General features: G+C 38.3%; 1 protein-coding gene across 2 annotated transcripts; it reads left to right on the forward strand.

Moving 5' to 3' along the window:
* Positions 1-1,390: 1,390 nt before the first annotated feature.
* Positions 1,391-18,388, forward strand: LOC145770452 (uncharacterized). Of its 2 annotated transcripts, XM_082582105.1 has the most exons (18): positions 1,403-1,590; positions 2,578-2,736; positions 3,743-3,901; positions 4,839-5,076; positions 5,294-5,416; positions 6,004-6,232; positions 9,886-9,955; positions 10,780-10,989; positions 11,472-11,596; positions 12,170-12,310; positions 12,945-13,118; positions 13,638-13,756; positions 14,100-14,218; positions 14,998-15,054; positions 16,120-16,177; positions 16,701-16,751; positions 17,203-17,327; positions 17,787-18,388. In XM_082582105.1, the coding sequence occupies exons 1-18, from the start codon at positions 1,516-1,518 to the stop codon at positions 17,973-17,975; spliced, it is 2,421 nt and encodes an 806-aa protein (XP_082438231.1). In that variant the 5' UTR covers positions 1,403-1,515; the 3' UTR covers positions 17,976-18,388. The 2 variants fall into 2 exon arrangements, with proteins under 2 accessions (XP_082438232.1, XP_082438231.1); XM_082582106.1 differs by lacking the exons at positions 14,998-15,054; positions 16,120-16,177; positions 16,701-16,751; positions 17,203-17,327; positions 17,787-18,388 and adding an exon at positions 14,846-14,958 and having other exon boundaries at positions 1,391-1,590.
* The last annotated feature ends 1,028 nt before the right edge of the window (positions 18,389-19,416 follow it).

Below are 19,416 nucleotides of genomic sequence, written 5' to 3' on the forward strand. Positions count from 1 at the left end.
AATAATAAAGCCAACAAAAGAAAAGGTGGCAAAACCATAATGGTTTTAAGTGAAATAATCAGCACTTCCAAATATGGAATAGATATTTGGTATGATCATTAGCTTCATACTTTAAAATAACATTTAGGTAGTAGGAACTTGATATTCAACTAGTCATTTTACTCACCTTCTGGTAGCCTCCCATAAGCATGGTGATCACTGGTTGGTTGGTTTTACTTCATAACTTTCATAACATAAGTTTTACTTCATACTTCACTGTTACTTCATAATCATAGATTTTTTTATGTGTGACAATCTATCGAACATAAAGTTCAAAACGGTGGCCTAAACCATGAGGAATGAAAAATAATTAAGTTTGATCTGAAAGAAAAACACTACTGGGAGGCGCATCTATCTTGCTTAAAAATACAATAAAACCCTTTCAAAAAGTCTAAACTTCAGCAGAATCTGCCCAACAAGTCACTTCTGATGTGAAAAGTAATTTTTCTATCAATACTTCACAAAGAACTAACCTACCTCGGCGTTTCTTCGCAAAACTACCTTAGACTGACTTAGCAAATACGCGACCTAGGATCGGTTGCGTCAGCTTCAGCTTGCATTCAGATGGATCGCTTGCAACGGCTTGCGATTGTCTGAGAGCAAACGCACGAAATACGCGCGCAATGTAAACACTCCCATTCACTTGTGTGTAATGGATCGGGCGATACGTTTTGTCGGAGTGGTTACGCAAGAAAAACGCATGTAGTCTAAACGCTGCTTAATTTATAGCACTGGGCTACGAGAGGCAGAGTGGAGACAAACAACGCGGCTGGACACTTTTGCTCGCTTAACGGCGAATCAATGTTGTTTAACGTTGCATGAATGTAGCAATGGCAATAATTGACGAAAACTAATCGCTTAATTAATAGGTCTAGTAGAGCCTATCATATGACGACAAAACCCTGCGAATAAGGTAAGTAGGCTAGTATCAGAAGGTGGCAGATGGTTACAGAAATTTTGGGACTTAAAATTGCATTAATTTTTTTTAATTCCTGAAATGTCCGGCAGGCGCGGCCCGCCCGCCCGGGACTCGGCGCCGGTGCACTGGAATCAACATACATATAAGGTCGTCGTATCCAGGCTTACGCCTGGTGGTTAAAGATTTAGATTAAGTGGATGGGAAGGCAAGGAAGTCAATCTTCGTGTCCACCTTCAGGCATGCCTTTAAGTGTCCTGCCAAAGACACAGCCGCATGCTCTCGAGCGGTGTCGAACCGGCGCCCTTTCGATTGCCTTCCCAGGGTTCTCACCACTCGGCTATGCACCCGACAACATATAAGGTGAAACTACTTTACTTTTGTTTTACTGTTCATACATTTCACCCTATAGGTCTTGGTTGATTCCATTTATGACCCAAGGTGTAGACTTGTACACTAGCTCCATTATTTTCTATGTGGACATACTTGAAGAGGTTTATTGTATGAGAAATTAGGCCTATCAAATTTCTGTTGGATTGTTAGATCATCACCAACTGGTGATGGAAAGTAGTGTTTTTCTCAAAAGTATTCCACTTGTATTTGAAGATCGCGGTGGTGAAAGTAAACTGTTGAAAGTGAGTATGGAAAAAATAAGCAAAAACAAATCAATAGTTTTTTAGCTAAAGTCTAAACCTTAAAAATATTTGGCCAAATGGCTATCACCAGGCTATCTTTCACAACATTGTGAGTGATGGCCTGGCCAAATGTTTTCAAGGTTTAGACTTTAGCTATAAAACTATATATATATATATAATATCTGTTTTCTTAATGATTGTTTCTGCATTAGGTACGATAGATCGCCTATATGAGGATTAAGGAAGTGTCTTAGTACCAGATTGGCTTTTCCAGTTATGTTTACTCACCTTTGATGAATTAATAAATATTCTGTAATCTCAGTTTTGTATTTCATTTTAATAATCTCAAATATAAAACTCACGAAATAAAGTGGCTGCTGCAGTTTTTTTGTTTTTCTTTTCAAATTGAAGCAGAGCTATTAGCCATTAAGTATAATATTATGTAATTAGCATCATACAGACAGTAAATTTTTGCTGGGAGCTAAAACAGTTGTACGATAAATTGTTTGATTAAATTAATTCGTTAGAAATAAGTTTATACTTTATTGTAACTTTAGCTCTATCTGAATTAAAAAAGCCTTTTTTGAATTTTTTGTATATTCAATTTTATGTGTGTATTGTGCCTTTGTACAAGTAGTTTGTATTAGGTCTATTCATGCAAATTTTTATTGCTAAGTTTGAAAAATGCAGTTTTTATGTCTCATGTGATTGAGGTGTTTATTTCAGTGTTTTATTCCACCCTCCCTAGCTATGCTGATTAAAAAAACCCTCTTGAAGTGTGCTCCTTGACAGCTACAGTTGAACTGTCATTGTTCACTACTCTGTTTTTATTAAATAGGCTACTTGCTTTTTGTTGGTATGCCTCTTAGTCAACTGTTAGTTGATTAATTAATGTTGTGAAGTCCTGTGAGTTTTTGTGAAATCTTGTATAAAAAGATATCATAATCCTGTATTTCAGCAGCCCTTAAACTTGTTGCTTTATTACAGGCATTGTATGATCAGCAAAAGAAGTCACAACTGTGCGATGTTTCTCTTGTAGTTGAAAACGTCAGTTTTCCAGCTCACAAATGTGTATTAGCTGCTCACAGTGATTATTTTTATGCTCTATTTGATGAAGGAAAGCAGTCTGATGATGCAGGTTCAAAGGTAAATTACCATAGCTTTGTTTAACAGTAAGATTTCAGTAGAATGCACAATTGCACACTTTTATGTGTTCTAACTTATCTTATACCAAGGAAATACCACACCTTGCTTAAACAACCATTTTTGAATACAACACCAAAATTAAACATTTTCTGGTCATATTTTTGTCCATTTGCGTAGTCAAAGTCATTGTTATGGTTAACAGAGATTAAGTACCCCTTCTTTACTCAGACAAACTTTACTTGCAAAACCAATCAAAAAAAATTGTACAACTAATCTTGGTCAATCTTATATGAGAAGAAATTTTAGTTATTGCATAAATTATATACTATATTATAACCGGAACAGTTATTTTGTTATTACTGAATAACTGGACTTTTGTTATTACAATCCACAACTTTTTTGTAAATGTTTATTGACTTAAAACATGAAAAGCAACTTTACACAATTTGAGTGAGCGGTGGGTGCAGAGCATGCACACGTGTGACGTTAATTTGAATAGGCTATATAACATAATTGTCCACCCGACAGCTCAGTTGGTTAACGCGTGTCTTTGTGAACCAAGAAATTTAAAGATCAAGCGCTGCTGGTTTGACTCTCGGGGTGTGCGCTTGAGCAACGCATACTCAGGACTGCTTTCCATTCAGCGACACTTAATGGATGAAATAATTTCCCGGCAACAATATTTCAACAATCGGAAAACTTTACTCAGTCAATCTTGGTAACTGGCTCTGCGTCAAAAGCTTCTACAAACATGCGAAACTACCAGAAATAACCTATCAAGGCTTTGTCAGTCCGAGGATAAAGCTTCAAAACCAAACCAATTCAATATGATAAAAATGTAACTTACTTTTAGCAAAAAAAATCTCAGTATCAGGTCGAAATGCTCTAAGTTAAACCTTTTAATCTTATAAAAAATTCACTATCATGCAGCACTTCTTTTAATATTATTTTTCTTAAAATTGTAGCTGTGTGACATATAACAGTTATGGTACTGTCTGTATTGCAGGCATGTAATGTCACCACTATACATTTATCCTCTATCACAATCAACACATTTATACCAATACTTCATTACCTGTACACCTCCCGGCTCCATGTATTTGCTGAGAATATTCGTGATTTAATGAGAACGGCACGGAAGCTTCAAATATCAGCTATTGTGAAGGTATGATATTTACTTGAAAAGGCAATCAGTTTTTGTCATTTTAATTTAAGTGGTATGAAATTTGTATTCTGCTTATACCTAGTCAGAAAGTCAGTGTTTTTTTTTACATTATTTCAATGTTTTACTGGGTCTGCTACTATTCGGTGAGTCCGATTCGGTGAGTTTCTAACCCTAACCCCAAACCCTAAAACGGCAATGATAATTAGGCTACGGTACTCGATAATCTAAAAAAAAAATTTAAAAAATCCCCCTTTAAGGGATCGGACTCACCTAATCGGACTCACCGAAACGGGCCATTCCGTGTTTTGCTTGTTATTTTCTGCCTCCACTATTGTGAAGGTATGATATTTACTTGAAAAGGCAATCAGTTTTTGTCATTTTAATTTAAGTGGTATGAAATTTGTATTCTGCTTATGTACCTAGTCAGAAAGTCAGTGTTTTTTTTTACATTATTTCAATGTTTTACTTGTTATTTTCTGCCTCCACTATTGAACTCAAAAAGTATTTTCTATTTATCAGATTTGGTCTAACTGTCTTTCAGATCTGTAAAAGAACGTCCCGGTTCTTATTTTTACAAACGTTATTGAGAGCCCCTGCTTCAAACCAATAGTTTGCCCCGGTATTACGCTCATTTTTAGGAATGTGCGGCTCACTAACAACGCATTGAAAGGACTGCTCTCCATTCTGCTGCACCTAGTGAATGGAGTAAATCACAGACAATATTTCAACCAGCGGAAACTTTAATCTTGTCACATTTCGGTGACCAGACCTTCGTCGATCGTTCAAAGACTCCACAAGGGCGGTACGAGAAACTGCCAGAATGAAGCTTCCGAAGCTTTCACTATTCTAGGATGAACAATATTGAACATTCACATGGATCAATAAGCCAATTGCACATTTTTGCGTTTTCATTTATAACTAACTGTATATTTTTTAGGCTTGTGATGGGCTGCTGTCAGAAGATATTGTTTTGCCAAGTTTGCATGGAGTACGCAATAGGCAATCGTCGGACACAATTGTAACCCAAAGCAATTCATTACAAAGCGTTCTTTACGTTGATTTACGGTCAGAAGACGATGATGAGTATCAAGTTGTTGCGACAGGATCAACCTTGCCTAAACCAGTTGAAGCTAGTGCAGTGCAGCCGACGCAGTCATATTCTGTTGAGGGACACAGTAAGTTGACATTGATCAAACTTTCTATAAATATATACTAAGTTGTATATTTTTGAGAATTCTATTTTATACACCAACGAAAATGACTGTTATATTTGTCAGCGCTGTAATTGTTACCACAGAACGCTTAGAAGTTTTCCTTGCGTCGATCATGAAGTAGTCGCACATACGATGGTTTTGTCTATTCGTCATATAATGACATGCTTTCTTGCGGTAGGTTCGAAACAACGTGGCGGAAGGACACAGAAGAAAAAGGGTTTTCCCAAAAAAATTCAGCAACTTACCCAAACAGTGCCCGCGTTGTTGACCAGTGATCAAATGTCACCGGTTCATAACATTTGTAAGTGGTAGTAACTGCATAAGTGTTATTGTGTCGATCGACTTACCATAATCACTTGTTTTGAACGTCCCTCTCCGTTAATACTTTGCTGTACTTGTGCACTGTTTATTTGAATTTAAAATATGAAGAAATCCTTTTTGTGCTTCCGATAAGTTGAAAAAGGTTCCAAAATCAACTTTTTTTGGATGTCAGCGTTCAAGACAAACCACCCTTGATTTACTTTATTCGCTATCACTATCCTTAAGTATATATATATATAAGATTAAAATTAATTTCTGGATATATACACTGTTAACTGCTGTATTAGTATTCAACAAGAATACAATCTTTTTCACAGTCTAAAATCTAGATGTGTAATGTTTCTGGGGTGTGGAGTTGAAAGAAGTTTCAGCTTTTTGGAAATTTGCGCTTAAAAATGCAGAATCAGGTATCTTTGGACCGCTCATATATCCTTGGATTGAGTGTAACAAATATACACATCACTGTGATAAGCCAACGATTGCATGCACTGTAGGCGTAGGGTGTAGGCCGTTTTTATTCAGCTCAAAAACACAAATATGACAGAACTTGAATGTTTAATTTTTCAGCGACCGTGTCTCCTGCGTCGATATTTGGTCGTGTAAGTGGAAACCAGTCCAGCCGGTCACGCCCACTGCCGTCACCCATGCTACCTAGTATCTCATCTTCCGACAACCTTACTAAGTCCTTAACCCCCAGCAGCTCCCTCACGATTGACCCTCTTCCATTTGAAACTAATTTAGAAACATTATTTGGGGCCGATTCCGCTTTGATAATGGAAAGCATGCAAAGTGAACAGTGAGTGGCAACCCTTTTATTTTAGATAGTAGAGTAAGTGAGCACTCTGTTTTGAAATAATCTTCAATGGGCAGGAGTTAGGCTACCGTTAGTAAAAAACAACACTTTATCCGAAAAGTATACGATAAATAACACCTGGCAACAGCGGCGCAACTAGAAAAAATCAAAGGGAGTCGGCAACGAGAGAGAAAACTAACAATTATTTGTAGAAGCGGATATATCACAGTTAGATTGTTAGAATATTAGCCTAGTGTAAATTGACATCGCAGTGATCCAATTCTGTGACGTGCGAAGCGACCTTTTTCGCTCTGTCTGCGCTTGCTACTCATTCTCAAAAAAAGTTTCCCGCGCTTTGGAAATTTTAAAAAGTAGTCCACACAAGCTTAGGACCTGGATACACGTCAAGTTTGACAAGATTGTAAAGAAAATTTAATTGCCGTCTTTTTGATACCAAAATTATAAAATTGGTTTAAGAATGTGTGAAGTTGCGATCATACGAAAATTACAAATCAGACTAGCCTAAAGCCAGCTGCAGTTTCGTTTTGTGGGTTAATACGGTTGCATCCTAAGTTAGCCAATTTACCAAATTTTAGAAACCAAATTCAAAGAAAGGAAAAGAAATCCTTTTAGTTTCTCCACCCTCATTCTCAGAGCTGCGATTTTTTCTTTCTTGTCGAACGACCAAAAATTCTGCGTTTGTTTGTCGAATAGTAATATGATGTCACAAGAGTCAGATTATAAGCGTTTGGCAGCGAGTTACCGCACAAGTTGTGTGGTATCAGAGTCACTTACTTAAGCTTTTAATCGCACGCTGGTTGAGTGATTGCAAAGGAGTATCAAGCGCTAAGTTATGTACTACCGGACATGTATACAAATTGCCCTCGAAATTAGCTTGTATCTACGACGGCAAAAACATTGCCGTCGCCAAATCAACAAACCTTGGATTACGGCGGCAATTGCCGTATGCTTTAATGTTTAATCAAACGAAATTTTATGCGTTTCTTCATCGCGATACCGGCATATTGTTACGCAAAAGTTATTTTTTCATCGAATGCTTATTGTTTACCGATGTCGTTGCGAATATAAATTATAGTGAAAGAAGATACAGTTAAAATGTAGAATTTACCTGCTATAGATTATCAAACAGAAGGAAAAGTTAGTGTGGTATTTTGCAAAATTTGTAAAGAATTTTATGACGGAAACAAACTGGAATTAGAAAAGCTACGGGGTCAAGTTAAAAAAGTAGTACGAAATTCGATAAATGGTTCTTGGGCAGTAAAGTAATGCTTCCGATCATATGGCATCGCGCGTTCATGAACGGGCAGTTTCGCGTCTTCAAGTATTCTAGTGACGACGCGACAACCTCATCCTCCGATACAGCATCTGATAATTCCGATTCTGACAGCTAGTTCTTTATCAAACAGACTCGTGTTTGCTCGCAGTATCCCAATTGTGCCGAAATTATGTTACGGTAGTGTAAAAAAACGTAAATCGAGGCAATCATCTCGCAGTGAGCTGTTAATTTGTTACCGGTACCTGGTTGAACAATTAACGTTATTTTATGATAATTCAATTCAACGTCGCTAGATGTCGAATTAATGTAAAACAAACGTAAATTTCTTCTTGGGCATTGATACGCAGGCATCAAAATTCGTTATTTTTGCATTGCGACTTCACGTCTGTAGACGTTGAATCAATGTAAAAACGACGGGTTTTGCTAGCTAGGTTGTGTGCTTTTGTGAATGCAAGTGCAAAATCGCCCATTACGTAATCACAGAAACCCTTTTAGTGGAAGGAAGTCGAGTTTGCAACCGTGTTTATCTGTCTACTATTCTTTATTCACATTGCAAAAAAATTCTCCATTCTTGGAACAACAAGTGCATAAGTCAGACATAAATACAAACTTGCATAGACCTTGACAAGTAAAAGTAGCCTACTTCGAAGAAAGTTAGAAACCCGTTGTGTCGAATAGCACGAAACGTGTGTGGCGAAATATTTGATGCCAGGCGTTAGAACTTCGATCAAAGCATTTCCCGCAGTGTTCAAAATGTTCCTTTCCATAAAAATAGCGGCTTTTTTCATCTGTATTTCTGCACGTCTGGTCGGAAACTAGGCTGTTTTCTACATGTGAAAAACTTTCATAGCAAGTATCCAACAGTCATTTTACCAGAGCAATATTGTTAATTAGCTCAAACTGCGAAATACAAACTGGCATTGACGTTGACAACTCAACGTAGCCTAGGTTATTTCATCTGTTGGTTATTTCGACACATCTGTTGGTTATTTCGACGTTTCATAGGTTATTTCGACACAACAGAAACCCGTTGTGTCGAATAGCACGAAACGTGTGTTGCTAAATGTTTGATGCCGGGCGTTGGAACTTCGATCAAAGCATTCTCCCGCAGTGTTCAAAATGGCGGCGCTGACGCCTTGGGAGTTTCTCGTGTGAAGCGTCGCTTTTAGACCTTGCTTTGAAGTACCTGGCGCAAGAAAGTTTACGTCAGTCAGCACTCTTATGATTGCATCACGTGATGCCCCCCCCCCCGATTGTTCCTCGACCTGACGACGTTTAGTCCTCTCTCAGTTTTTTTTCCTTTTTATTTTCCTTTTTTTTTTTTGTAAGGCACGGCGTTTGTTGAATAGTGATGGCGCGTGTCGAGTGACCTCGTCACCGAAAAAGGCAAAAATCGCAGCCCTGCTCATTCTCATAATCCCGTAAATTTGTTACGTAATTCGTTCGTAATTTTCGTTACGTTAATCCCAACCTTACAGAATAGTACAGAGGTACAATGTGTTTACATTTGTTTTTATTCGACCATTGACACATGTTTGCGTGAATAAACGACGGCCTGTTAATATTTTGTATTGCGGTTTATGCGACTTGAGCGTGAAACAAGTTTGGTATGCATAGAACGTAGCTTAAGCTGGCACGCGTTAAGTAGTAGGAAAGTCTCAGTCTAGAGACTCTAGACTCTAGTTAGTCGTCCGTCTTCTTGAAGTTGCAAATGTTAAAGGGGGCTGTCATGTCGACTAAACAGCCCCCCTAGTTGCGCCCTTGTCTGGCAACACTGATATTTAACACACTCTCTTTTTGGCAGGTTGTCGGACATTTCGTACTTTTAGAAATCTCTGGCTTGTGCTAAGTTTTACTTTGAATGTCAGATTGCCCGTCCCGATAGCTTAATTCAGAGGTTTTTGAACTGCGTCGTTTCAAATTTTCAAGGGTGTCGCAGAATCATTTCGTTTCGTATCTAACTCAATTGCGGTAATCAAATTCTTTCAGATATCATACCTTGACATGTGCATTCGAACTGATCATTACAAAACTGTAGGAATTATTATTGTAATCTGACAATCGCGTAGCATAATTCTAATTTGCGAGCTATGAAAGCTGAACACACAAATAGATCAATGAAAATTACTGAAACTCAACGTTTCAATATGTTGTTGCAGTTGAAATAAAATTATATCAGAAATTTCATGCAGGGTTTCCGGTTAGTCTTTTAACCTTCCTAGCTTTCTAATTGGGCCAGAATCTACATCATGTGATCTGTTTGTGCATTTTAAGTAATGCTACTTTTTGTGTGATGTGTAACATACTAATGCAATGACTTTGTTACTTGATGTAACTTAAACTGTATATTTTATTCTAGTGTTGTATCTACCTCTTCTACTGAAAAAAGTGGTTCCGTTGTGTCCACCAAGTCCTCCGACCCCTTACAAGTACGTACTGTGTTGTACATTTTTGGAAGAGAAGATTCGTCGCTGCAATTATTTTTAAATTGAAACTTGTTCAATGTTCATAGTAGTAAATGTTTGGATTCCCAACATGCAGTTCATCAACTGTTTCAGTAATTCGTTGCACACTGTGTAGCAGTGCTGCACAACTCAAAATGGTACAAGGGCAGCAAAATGAAGAATTACATTTCTCGAGCCTCATACAAACGTTGTTGTATCGTTTCTATTCAGTGACTATCTGGTAACAAATATCATTTAAATAAGGAAAAAAAGAAACCAATTATTCTAAAAGTAATCGTCGAAGAGGCGTACCTCACTATGTTTTCTTTGCCGGCTGCGTAGCTGAGTGGTGAGAACGCCTGCGCGACGTTCGAAAGGACGTGGGTTCGACACCGTTCCAGAGCACGCAGCTGTGTCTCGGCAAAGACACTTAATGGCAAGCCAAAATAAGGGGAGCAGCTGACTCGAAGACTATATGTCACTTCGCTGCTTCCTGTCGTCTGTTGTATCGCATCTGTGATCGCAGTGAACTGTATGTTATCGCAATGGGCGCAAATAAAACACGATTATTATTATTATTATTATTATTATCTTTACAGTTGTATTTAAAAAAGGTTAATCCGTAGCCTACGTATTTAAAATTTAATTAATAAACCAAAAAAATGTTATTACAGTTGGAAAATATATTTGAATGATCTCGGGGGCCACATTTGTCCCGCCTGCCATGTGTTGTGCATGCCTGCTGTACACTGTACAGTAACGCCATTGAAGAATACCATATTTTATTAAATGGTTTATTTTTTATTCAGTTGCAATCGATTTTCTCCATGTCTCCAAAGCTAACCACCCACAAGTCAACCGTGAGCTCTAGAGAATGGAGCCGGTATAGAGATACTGTACCCAGTGCCCTAGAATCCGGTCAGATACCCACTGTGACCCCTTCAGTCCCACAGAGCGTCAGCAATATGCTGACATTATCGAGCCCATCATTACAAAGCCCGGGAGCCGCTGCGGTCGGTGTAAGTACCGCTTAGGTTTACGTGGTATTGTGCAAGAAGCTTCGATCATGCAAGGGCATAATGCGTCACCAGTCACAGTACCCAGTGTCACAACTGCACTCTTTTGTATAAGTCCTAATCGATTTGACTGAAAAACACAGTACATTTATGTAGGTGTCATGTTCCGTTGAATCGATGGCATCTGTGGATGTTCGCATTTGTTCTAAGTGGATATTATTATTAATTAATCTATTGTATCATTGTTAATGAAAAAATCGATTCGCTCTAAAAATCTTCAGTTTATCCTTCTAGTTAGTCTAAATTGCAATTTTTTTATCATTTAAACGTCGTTACCGATGTTGAAACGACTTAAACGGCGACTTTACTGGATGGGAATCTTAGGGTTAAGGTGTACCATACTATACCTCCTACTCTATGTGTAGAAGCAGCTTCACTATCGCAACGTAACAGCATAATATTTCTAAACAACCACGCTATTGCAGGAACAGCCTTCCGTGTACACGTGTAAAGAATGCTTGAAGTACTTCTCCAGTCTTCCTGAAGCGTTCAGTCACTTCTACACTGAGCATCAGGCCATCACTAACACTGTTAGCCGGCAGCCCAGCAGGTCAGCGCCGTGTTTTTTTTTGTATGGTCTTTACGGAATACGTTTTTATCAAGCCATATTATTTAACTATTTATAAAATATTTGGTCACACTTTTGATGGCAGCGCTGAAAAAAAACATTAGCACTTTGATTACAAAAATAAATGAAACTGAGAAGAAGACCAATGACATTCACGTAGCAAACTAATGAACATGACTAGCTCGTGGACGACGTTTGAATTGTGGAACATGCAACTGAAGCTATGAATCTTGTTAGATTGAACACATCAAGGTGTTCTAACAGGGTGTATTGGCCGCAAGCGACAGTTTGATCATACTTTTAGTTAAGTTAAAAAGATGTTTGCTGAATTTGTAGATGTACTGAATATTTTCTTGAGCTATATTTATTTAATATATTAAGGTACTTTTAAAACAATGTTAAGTTTTTCCTTGAAGGTAAATTTAGAGTGTGAAATAATATTCGAATTGAATTGACCCTTCTTGCGGTGGCGGAAAAGCGGAGTTTCGTATCCCGCTCTGTTTTTGTGTCCCTGTGATCTCGCAACCACTTGAGCAGCGCTTGTTCTCCTTGCAGCTCACACACCACACACATTGTCAAGAATCACACTTGTCCCCACTGCGGTCGCATCTTCAACAACAAAAATAACTTGAAACGTCATATTCTTATCAAGCACACTGCCGATAAAAGATTCAAGTGCTCGGAGTGTGGAAGGAGGTAGGAGATTGTTTCCAGCCAGCAAACCAGTCATTTTTGACATTGATTTGACGTCTGCAAACGTTAAATCAATGTAAAAAAGTAACTGATTTGCCGCCTGAGTTAGTTAATAGCAATGTTTTTTGTTGATACAACGTCGCCAATCGTTAAATTTGAAAGCAACCGAAAGTTTACAGAATATGAAGCTCAGATTGTTTGCCAAAGCAAAACCCCAGTAGAACAATGATTGGAACGCTTTTGTCAATCTGATAGAAAGACAAGTGGCCAAAAGTCTTCTTCTAACTGCTTACTTTCAATCGACCAAGGTGTGACTCAGCACTTTTAAAACTTCCCTCTTCAATTCAAGCGATTTGCATTTTTCTTCCAACGTGTAGTTCTATTGACCCTTCTCTGTCGACTCTTTTGAATGACACTTCTCTGTCCGAAAGCTTAGAATTCATTTAACCTTTTGTTTTAGATATAAGCTGCTGCTGTGATTGTTCAAGAATTTGACTTGGCGCTCAAAATTGGGGTTGAATTTCCCTTGTAAAATTTTCTAGTTCGGTTTTCTTTCAAGGCATTTTTTTCAATTGTGCTACAACATTGACTTGTTCAAGGTACGTTCTAACGACAACACCTTTGCTGAATTTGTCAGGTACGCCATTCGTCAATCGCTGCAGTATCACATGAGGTCGGTTCACGGTAATGACGCTGATGAAGCGAAGACAGCGTCAAGTAACGAGGCTGCTCTATCCCCGACCTCCTCATCTTATCTATTTGATCCCATCCCTTTGAGCAACGTCTCGGAACCAACAACAGAAAATTTCAGGTTTTTAATCAACCCTGTTAAGTTTTTTTTAACTTTGTAATGAATGATTGTGGGAATTAATCAGACTTGGTAGATTTGTTTACACGTTTGCGGTAACCTTGCGGCTCACTGGTGGTTTAGAAAAATTGCCAACTTCCTTGCTATAGTCCTACTTTTGAAGCAGCTGTATGTGAATTTATACAAAGGTCCCCATGATGTGAATGTATCTGTAGGTCTCAGTGTGCGAAGTGTGGCCGAAAAAACGCGGCTGATATCACAGATAGCTTGGTGCGGTTGCATCTCACAAGAATAATTTATTATGACATGCATGTTTCCGGTATAATAAGTTTCCGTATAAATTTTTACATTCTGCAGCTCATCCTTTCTGTCACACGTAAATTTTACCAAAAAGCTTAAAATTTCCTCCCATTGTTTTCTCACCATTAAATTTTCCTATTTAGCCTTCCCCTGAACCAATATACCGGGACTAATTTTCTTTTTCTAAACCATTTCTGATCAAAACCTGTTACTTTGTTGTAGTTTTTCAGTCGTGACCTCAACCAGCAGCAACCCGACCACAGTAGAGGCTTATCAAAACATGTCGAATACTGCCTTCACGTCGGCGGGTGCCTATCTTGCCATGGTGGCTTTAAGATCGGGTAGGTCTTTCATTCACTTCACTAATTGCAAAGCTCTCACCAGTTGTCGGTGGTTTTCACGTTTCAGCGTAGAAATACTAGTCAAGTTTTTGTAGTTACTAAACTAACAAAGCTGGATTTGGTCGAAAAACCCCGAGTTTTGGATAATCTCCACCATGAATACTTCAGTTTTTGTGAGTAAACTCCACACTGATATACGGTCTCATTTGTTCGTACTCAATACATTTAAACTTGAAGCATTTTTTAAATCGTTCTTGTTTTGGGTTAATTTCGTCTGCAAGAAGACTTTCATATTCCATACCAACCAAAATCTTCCACATCGTCATGCTTGGTTGCGTTTCAGTTCCCGACAACCAATTGAAAGAAGGTTTGGGCGGGAAAGACGACAGCAACCTTCCCACAATTCAGCGCATCGAGAGCATCCGGCCAACCTCACTACAAGCGTCAGAAAGAAGCCAACAGGTGATTTGATCTTAGTTTATGCCACGTTGAAGTGAAGCAAAGTTATTTTGTATCGTACTTTTTGAAGGATAGAACGAAGGTTTCTATTCAAAGTATAAACAATTAAATATATTTGATTGATTTATCAATGATAACTATATAGTTGCTCTTCACCTAAAAGGCTGTAAAGGCTTTTACGTGAATACTAACTATATTACAGTATATGGAATTAACTATGCTAGACTTTTTTGCTTGGCATTAATCACTTTTTGCAGTGTTGAATGTTGATAGTATTTATTGTTAATATATTATTTTATATGTAGGCTAATAAGCCATTTAATGTAATATAGTACGTACATGTTTATTGTTTCATGAACAGTAAGAAAAAGCATTGATTTAATGGCGGATAGCTCGACAAGTGCCAAGACATTATAAACTAGTGGTAGAAGCCATCCTAACGTAAAGAAACAACACTTTCCCCTGGTTCCTGTCTCACTTTAGTGTTTTGTTTAACGGAATTTTACGTAATACTACTCTCTTTTTATACGTCAAAAGCTGAAGGCACTGTTAGTGATAAGTAAACATAACAATTTCAAAATGTCGAAGTTTTGATTATTTTATCAGTTCCGTTTGCTTCGACTTGTTTAGATTGGTTTCCTTTTGTTATTTTGAACGCTTCTCTTAGCAATCACCGTTCCATAGAGGTATCTTTGGATAAAGGGTATGATAATGTTTACATACAGTCGCTTGCCAGACCAAACAGTCAGAGTGTTTAGCATTATCGAAGATTTTATTCACAGACTCTGCACAAACGAAAGTCTGACGAGCAGCCTGTTTCCGATGCGAAAAATGTGAAGGTTGGTGTGTGGCTTGAAAGCTTGCATGGATACATGTTGCAGTATATTGTGTTGTTAGTTATGGTGTAAGTAAATATTTTCAAGCCAGCAAATCAGTCCTGTTTCACATTGGTTCAACCTCTGCTGATGTTGAATCAATGTAAAAATGGACTGATTTTCTGGCTGGAAGGGTTGTTTGAAACAATAATTTGTCTATTCGTTTCAAAGTAAACCTCGTCATGTTTTTTTTTTTTTTTTTTGCAAATAAAAGTGATCTTGCTTTGTTGTTAAAATAAAAGTCAGGTGAAACCTCAACGCAGAATGCATCATAAAGTGTGAAGTGCGCGGTCTTACACAATGTTCATTGAAGGTTTACCGATTCAAACTTACTAAGGTTCAAAGCAAAACTATTTCGTATTACTTTGTTATTAAATTGTCGTTTCGTTTCAAACCGCCTTTCATAAAACTAACTTTTGTTTTTGCTTCAGTAAAAAAAAGTTACTTCCAACATCCCCAATTTGTACCAACCTAGCCTACAGCTCAAGCGGAACATCCCATCTAAGCGTTTTAACGCTTCAGAATACTAAAACCGTTTCCTGCTGAAAGAGATCATATTGTGGTAGCACTCGATTTTTAAGTCGGGAAAAAATGAGATGCACTCCATTGAAGCTTCAAAGCGCAGTGTTGCTACTAAAGCCGTTGAGAGGATTTGGCTCCGGTGCCAATAAGATTTTCTTGTTCCAAATGAAGACACTTCTAAAAAATACGCACTACATCTGAAGCAAATCAGTGGATTTTTTTTAATACCCGGGCCTCTTGGAAAGGTCACGAGCCCCCAATATTATCTCTGACCGGGTCCAAAAATACCCTCTGGATCCCTTGTCAACGGTGCTGGTTGCTCCTGAGTTTTAATCCTTAGTTTGTGCTTAGTTGAAGTCAAGTTTTGTTTAAAACTAACATCTCAACAGTTTCCATACCACTGGGCTATACGTTTGCGTAACTTTTTTGTGTATTTGCGTTTGTTTAACGTTTAATTGTATCCACTTCATCGTTCTGAGATCAAGCGCATTTTCTTTTCACTTTCAGGCAGAACCGCACGGCCAAGCCAACCAAGCCACCAACAAAAAAGTCCAAGCTTTTCCAGGTTGATTTTATGAAACCCACAATCTCACTTTATTTCTTTTTTTTGTGGTTATTTCTAAAAGTGGGATAGTGCAGCGAATAAGGAGCTCGCTTTCTAATCATGCAATCCTGGTTCGACTCCCAGGTTTAGCTGGTTGTTAAAATACACCGTTGAGAAACACTCCAGATGTAATAAATATAGGTGGGGCGTAGTGGCTGAAGGAAGGGCGGCCGAAAGGAACTGGCCACCCTACTCTCGTTAGTGCCGAAGGCTTTTGTCTTATCATCCCTCGATGCTTTGATTCAAGTATGGAAGCCACCTTTACCTTTTATGTCTCATGCATTTTATTGATGGTTTATTTTTCTTGTGTAGCAACAACTTTTCCATTGCGATTTCTATGATATCAGTGACTCATAACGTCAACCATCGTAACTGTACAAGTGTACATACGGACATTAAACGTATCTACTATAGCTTTTACAACGCCTTGGCATTTTATTGTGAGCGTTTGCATTGTGAACAATCACAAAAATTCTTTTTCCAGACAATGGAAACTCGTCTGGTTTGTCAACTATACCAACCACTAGCGGCGTGGGTGAGTGGAAGCATCGCATTTTTCTAAAAAATTAACGTGATCATTGGTTTGTGTTTCTTGGTGTTTCACCGAAACGAGTCAATTTTTATTGTAAAAAACTTTGTGTAAGCTGAAGATTAATAACAATTTGTTAACACTCTACGGCCAGGATATTCACAAAATGGTTTACTGAATTTGTGAAGTGTCAAATTTGACCATTTTTACTCAAAACATCGCAATTATACAACAACGTTATATTAATGTGAATAGATGTAGATGAATGGATACTTATGCTGAGATGGTCATACAACTACCCAGACAGCAAATCAGTCATTTTTTTACATTGATTCAACGTCTACCGACGTTGAAAAAAGGCAAACTGGCAAGCTAGGGATCATTATTAACTGGTTTTTCATATTTGATAACTCTGGTTCGGATTTTCGTTAAGTAACGTCTGAGTTACATGTAACAGTGACGCCACGACTGCACCGATGTGACCATTGCGCCAGAATCTTCTCGACTCTTCACGCCTACACGCGTCATAGGCGAGCTTGTCACAAGCACGAATGCCCGATTTGCCACCGAGGTTTTTCGCAGGTTTGTGTTTAATGTTTGGTCAACTATAATCGATCCAGTCACCTAACAAAGACCATTTGGTCGATTTTTGCTTCATGGAAATAGGACCGTTGCTTGAGCATCTAAACTGAGGCTCATTGTTTTAGCAAAATACTACTTACTATTACACTAACTACAGACTAATGCATCACGCTTGTGCTAAAAAAAAATCTTGAAACATTTCTTGATCCATAGACCCTTGAGGAACGCCCAAGCAAAGGTTCTAATTTTTCCATCTATTTTCATTGTCGAACTGTTGTTCTTCATACTACAGCAGTACTGCGTTATTGTGTCTAGGCAGACAAGGCAAGCCTCCCACCGTAGCTACGTGTTTGCCATACCGGAAATCACAGTATCATCGTTCAGCATGGTCGTTTTCTTTGTTCGTTTGGACAAAAAATACAAAATGATGTCGATTTTCTCACATTGTCTTTATTTCAGATGGGAAACATGAGACGACACATCAAGATCTTCCACTGTGATCAGAAACCGTACGAATGCCATATTTGCCACAAAGCCTACGGTATCAAGCAAAGCTTCAGATACCACATGCGTGACAAGCACGGCTCTACAGATATCCCATTGCAAAACCCAACAAATGCTTCATCTGACAAATCGGCAACACGTTAACGTCCGTCAATTTCCCGTCCCTAGTTTCAAAAGTCGCTCTCTGTTCTCTCGTTTGACGTGTAGTAGCTTAGATTGGCAATGCCTCCTCGTGCAGCCAAGATACGGTAGTTGGGTCCAGTTGTCGAATACCAGTGATTCCACTTCCAAAAGTCGCTGTTTTCACATAACTTTAACGTAGGCCTATCAGACGTTAAAGACATTTAAAAAGCACCGCTTTTGTTGCTCAGGTTTTTCCGATTATGTCAGAGCTTCTGACGTTGATGTAAAATTGTGCAGTTTTTCATTGACTTTTTTTATTGTTTCGCTTTATGAACCCTTTGAATTTATAACCTACTGAATACTGATACTTTACAGTAATTGTTCCCGCGTGAAGTGTGGCAAAGAAACTGTGTGAATACAATATTTCACTTGGATGAAGCGGATGCGCATACCAGTTCGTCAAGATGTTATTTTTTTGTTTGTAATAGGTAGGCTACTATTTCTTGCTGGTTGAATATCTTAAGTCAATCACTGTTCGTTTATTTGTCCGGGTGGTTGCACTGGTCAGTTGTGAATCTAGGTTTGATTGGTTGTGGAAATCCTTTTCCTGGGACTGAAAAAGCTTCTTTTAGAGCTTAATCGTGAGAGTTTCGCATACTTGCAGATGCTTTGAACCGCTGACGCAGACCTGGTCACCGAGATTGGCAAAGTGAAGTTTCCGCTTGTTGTTGAAGTGTTGCTCCCTCTAACTTTTTCCATTCATCAGTGGCTGCTGAACGGAGAGCTGTTGAAATGCGTTGCTCAAGCCTACACCCCGACAGTCGAACCAGCGCCACTTGGAAATTAAGTCTTATTCGTTCAATAAGTCAGGCCATGGTCAGGCGTTTAACTAACTTGGACGGACTGAGTTTAAATTAACAGTCAACTAAGTGCTTTATACTAGCGACTAACAACAGACCATAGCTTTCATTGACCTGTGTCGTTTCGGTCACTTGCTGACTACAACAAAGGTAGCTTGACGAGGAGTTGCTCTGTAGCCCATATGGGAGAAGCACATCTATTTACAACATGAAAGTGCAGACTTTTACATACAGTCTTTCTAAACATGAAAGCACAGACTAACTGACCTTTGCCAATACGGTTAGTCAGGAAAACAATGGGAGACTTCTTGATTTCCAACAGTGAGGATATATTTTTAAGTGAGTTAACGCACTGCTGCAGCAAGTGTAGGCCTACGTCTTTATTCGGAAAGTACAGTATGTTTAAAAATAAAAACGTCTTAAGTTGTTTGTTTTGTAGGCCTATATTTTTTGGAGGTTCATTACTTCACGTAGCTTATTAAGGCTAAACATTTTTTTTTCATATTGCATTTGTTTCGGTCTTAACGTAAGAATTTGCGATTTTTGGCGCTTTGCTTTTTTGTTTTAACCAAAAAAAAAAGACTACCGGTACCCCAAATATC

This window comes from Aplidium turbinatum, chromosome 5, assembly GCF_918807975.1.
Source record: "Aplidium turbinatum chromosome 5, kaAplTurb1.1, whole genome shotgun sequence".
NCBI lineage: Eukaryota > Metazoa > Chordata > Ascidiacea > Aplousobranchia > Polyclinidae > Aplidium > Aplidium turbinatum.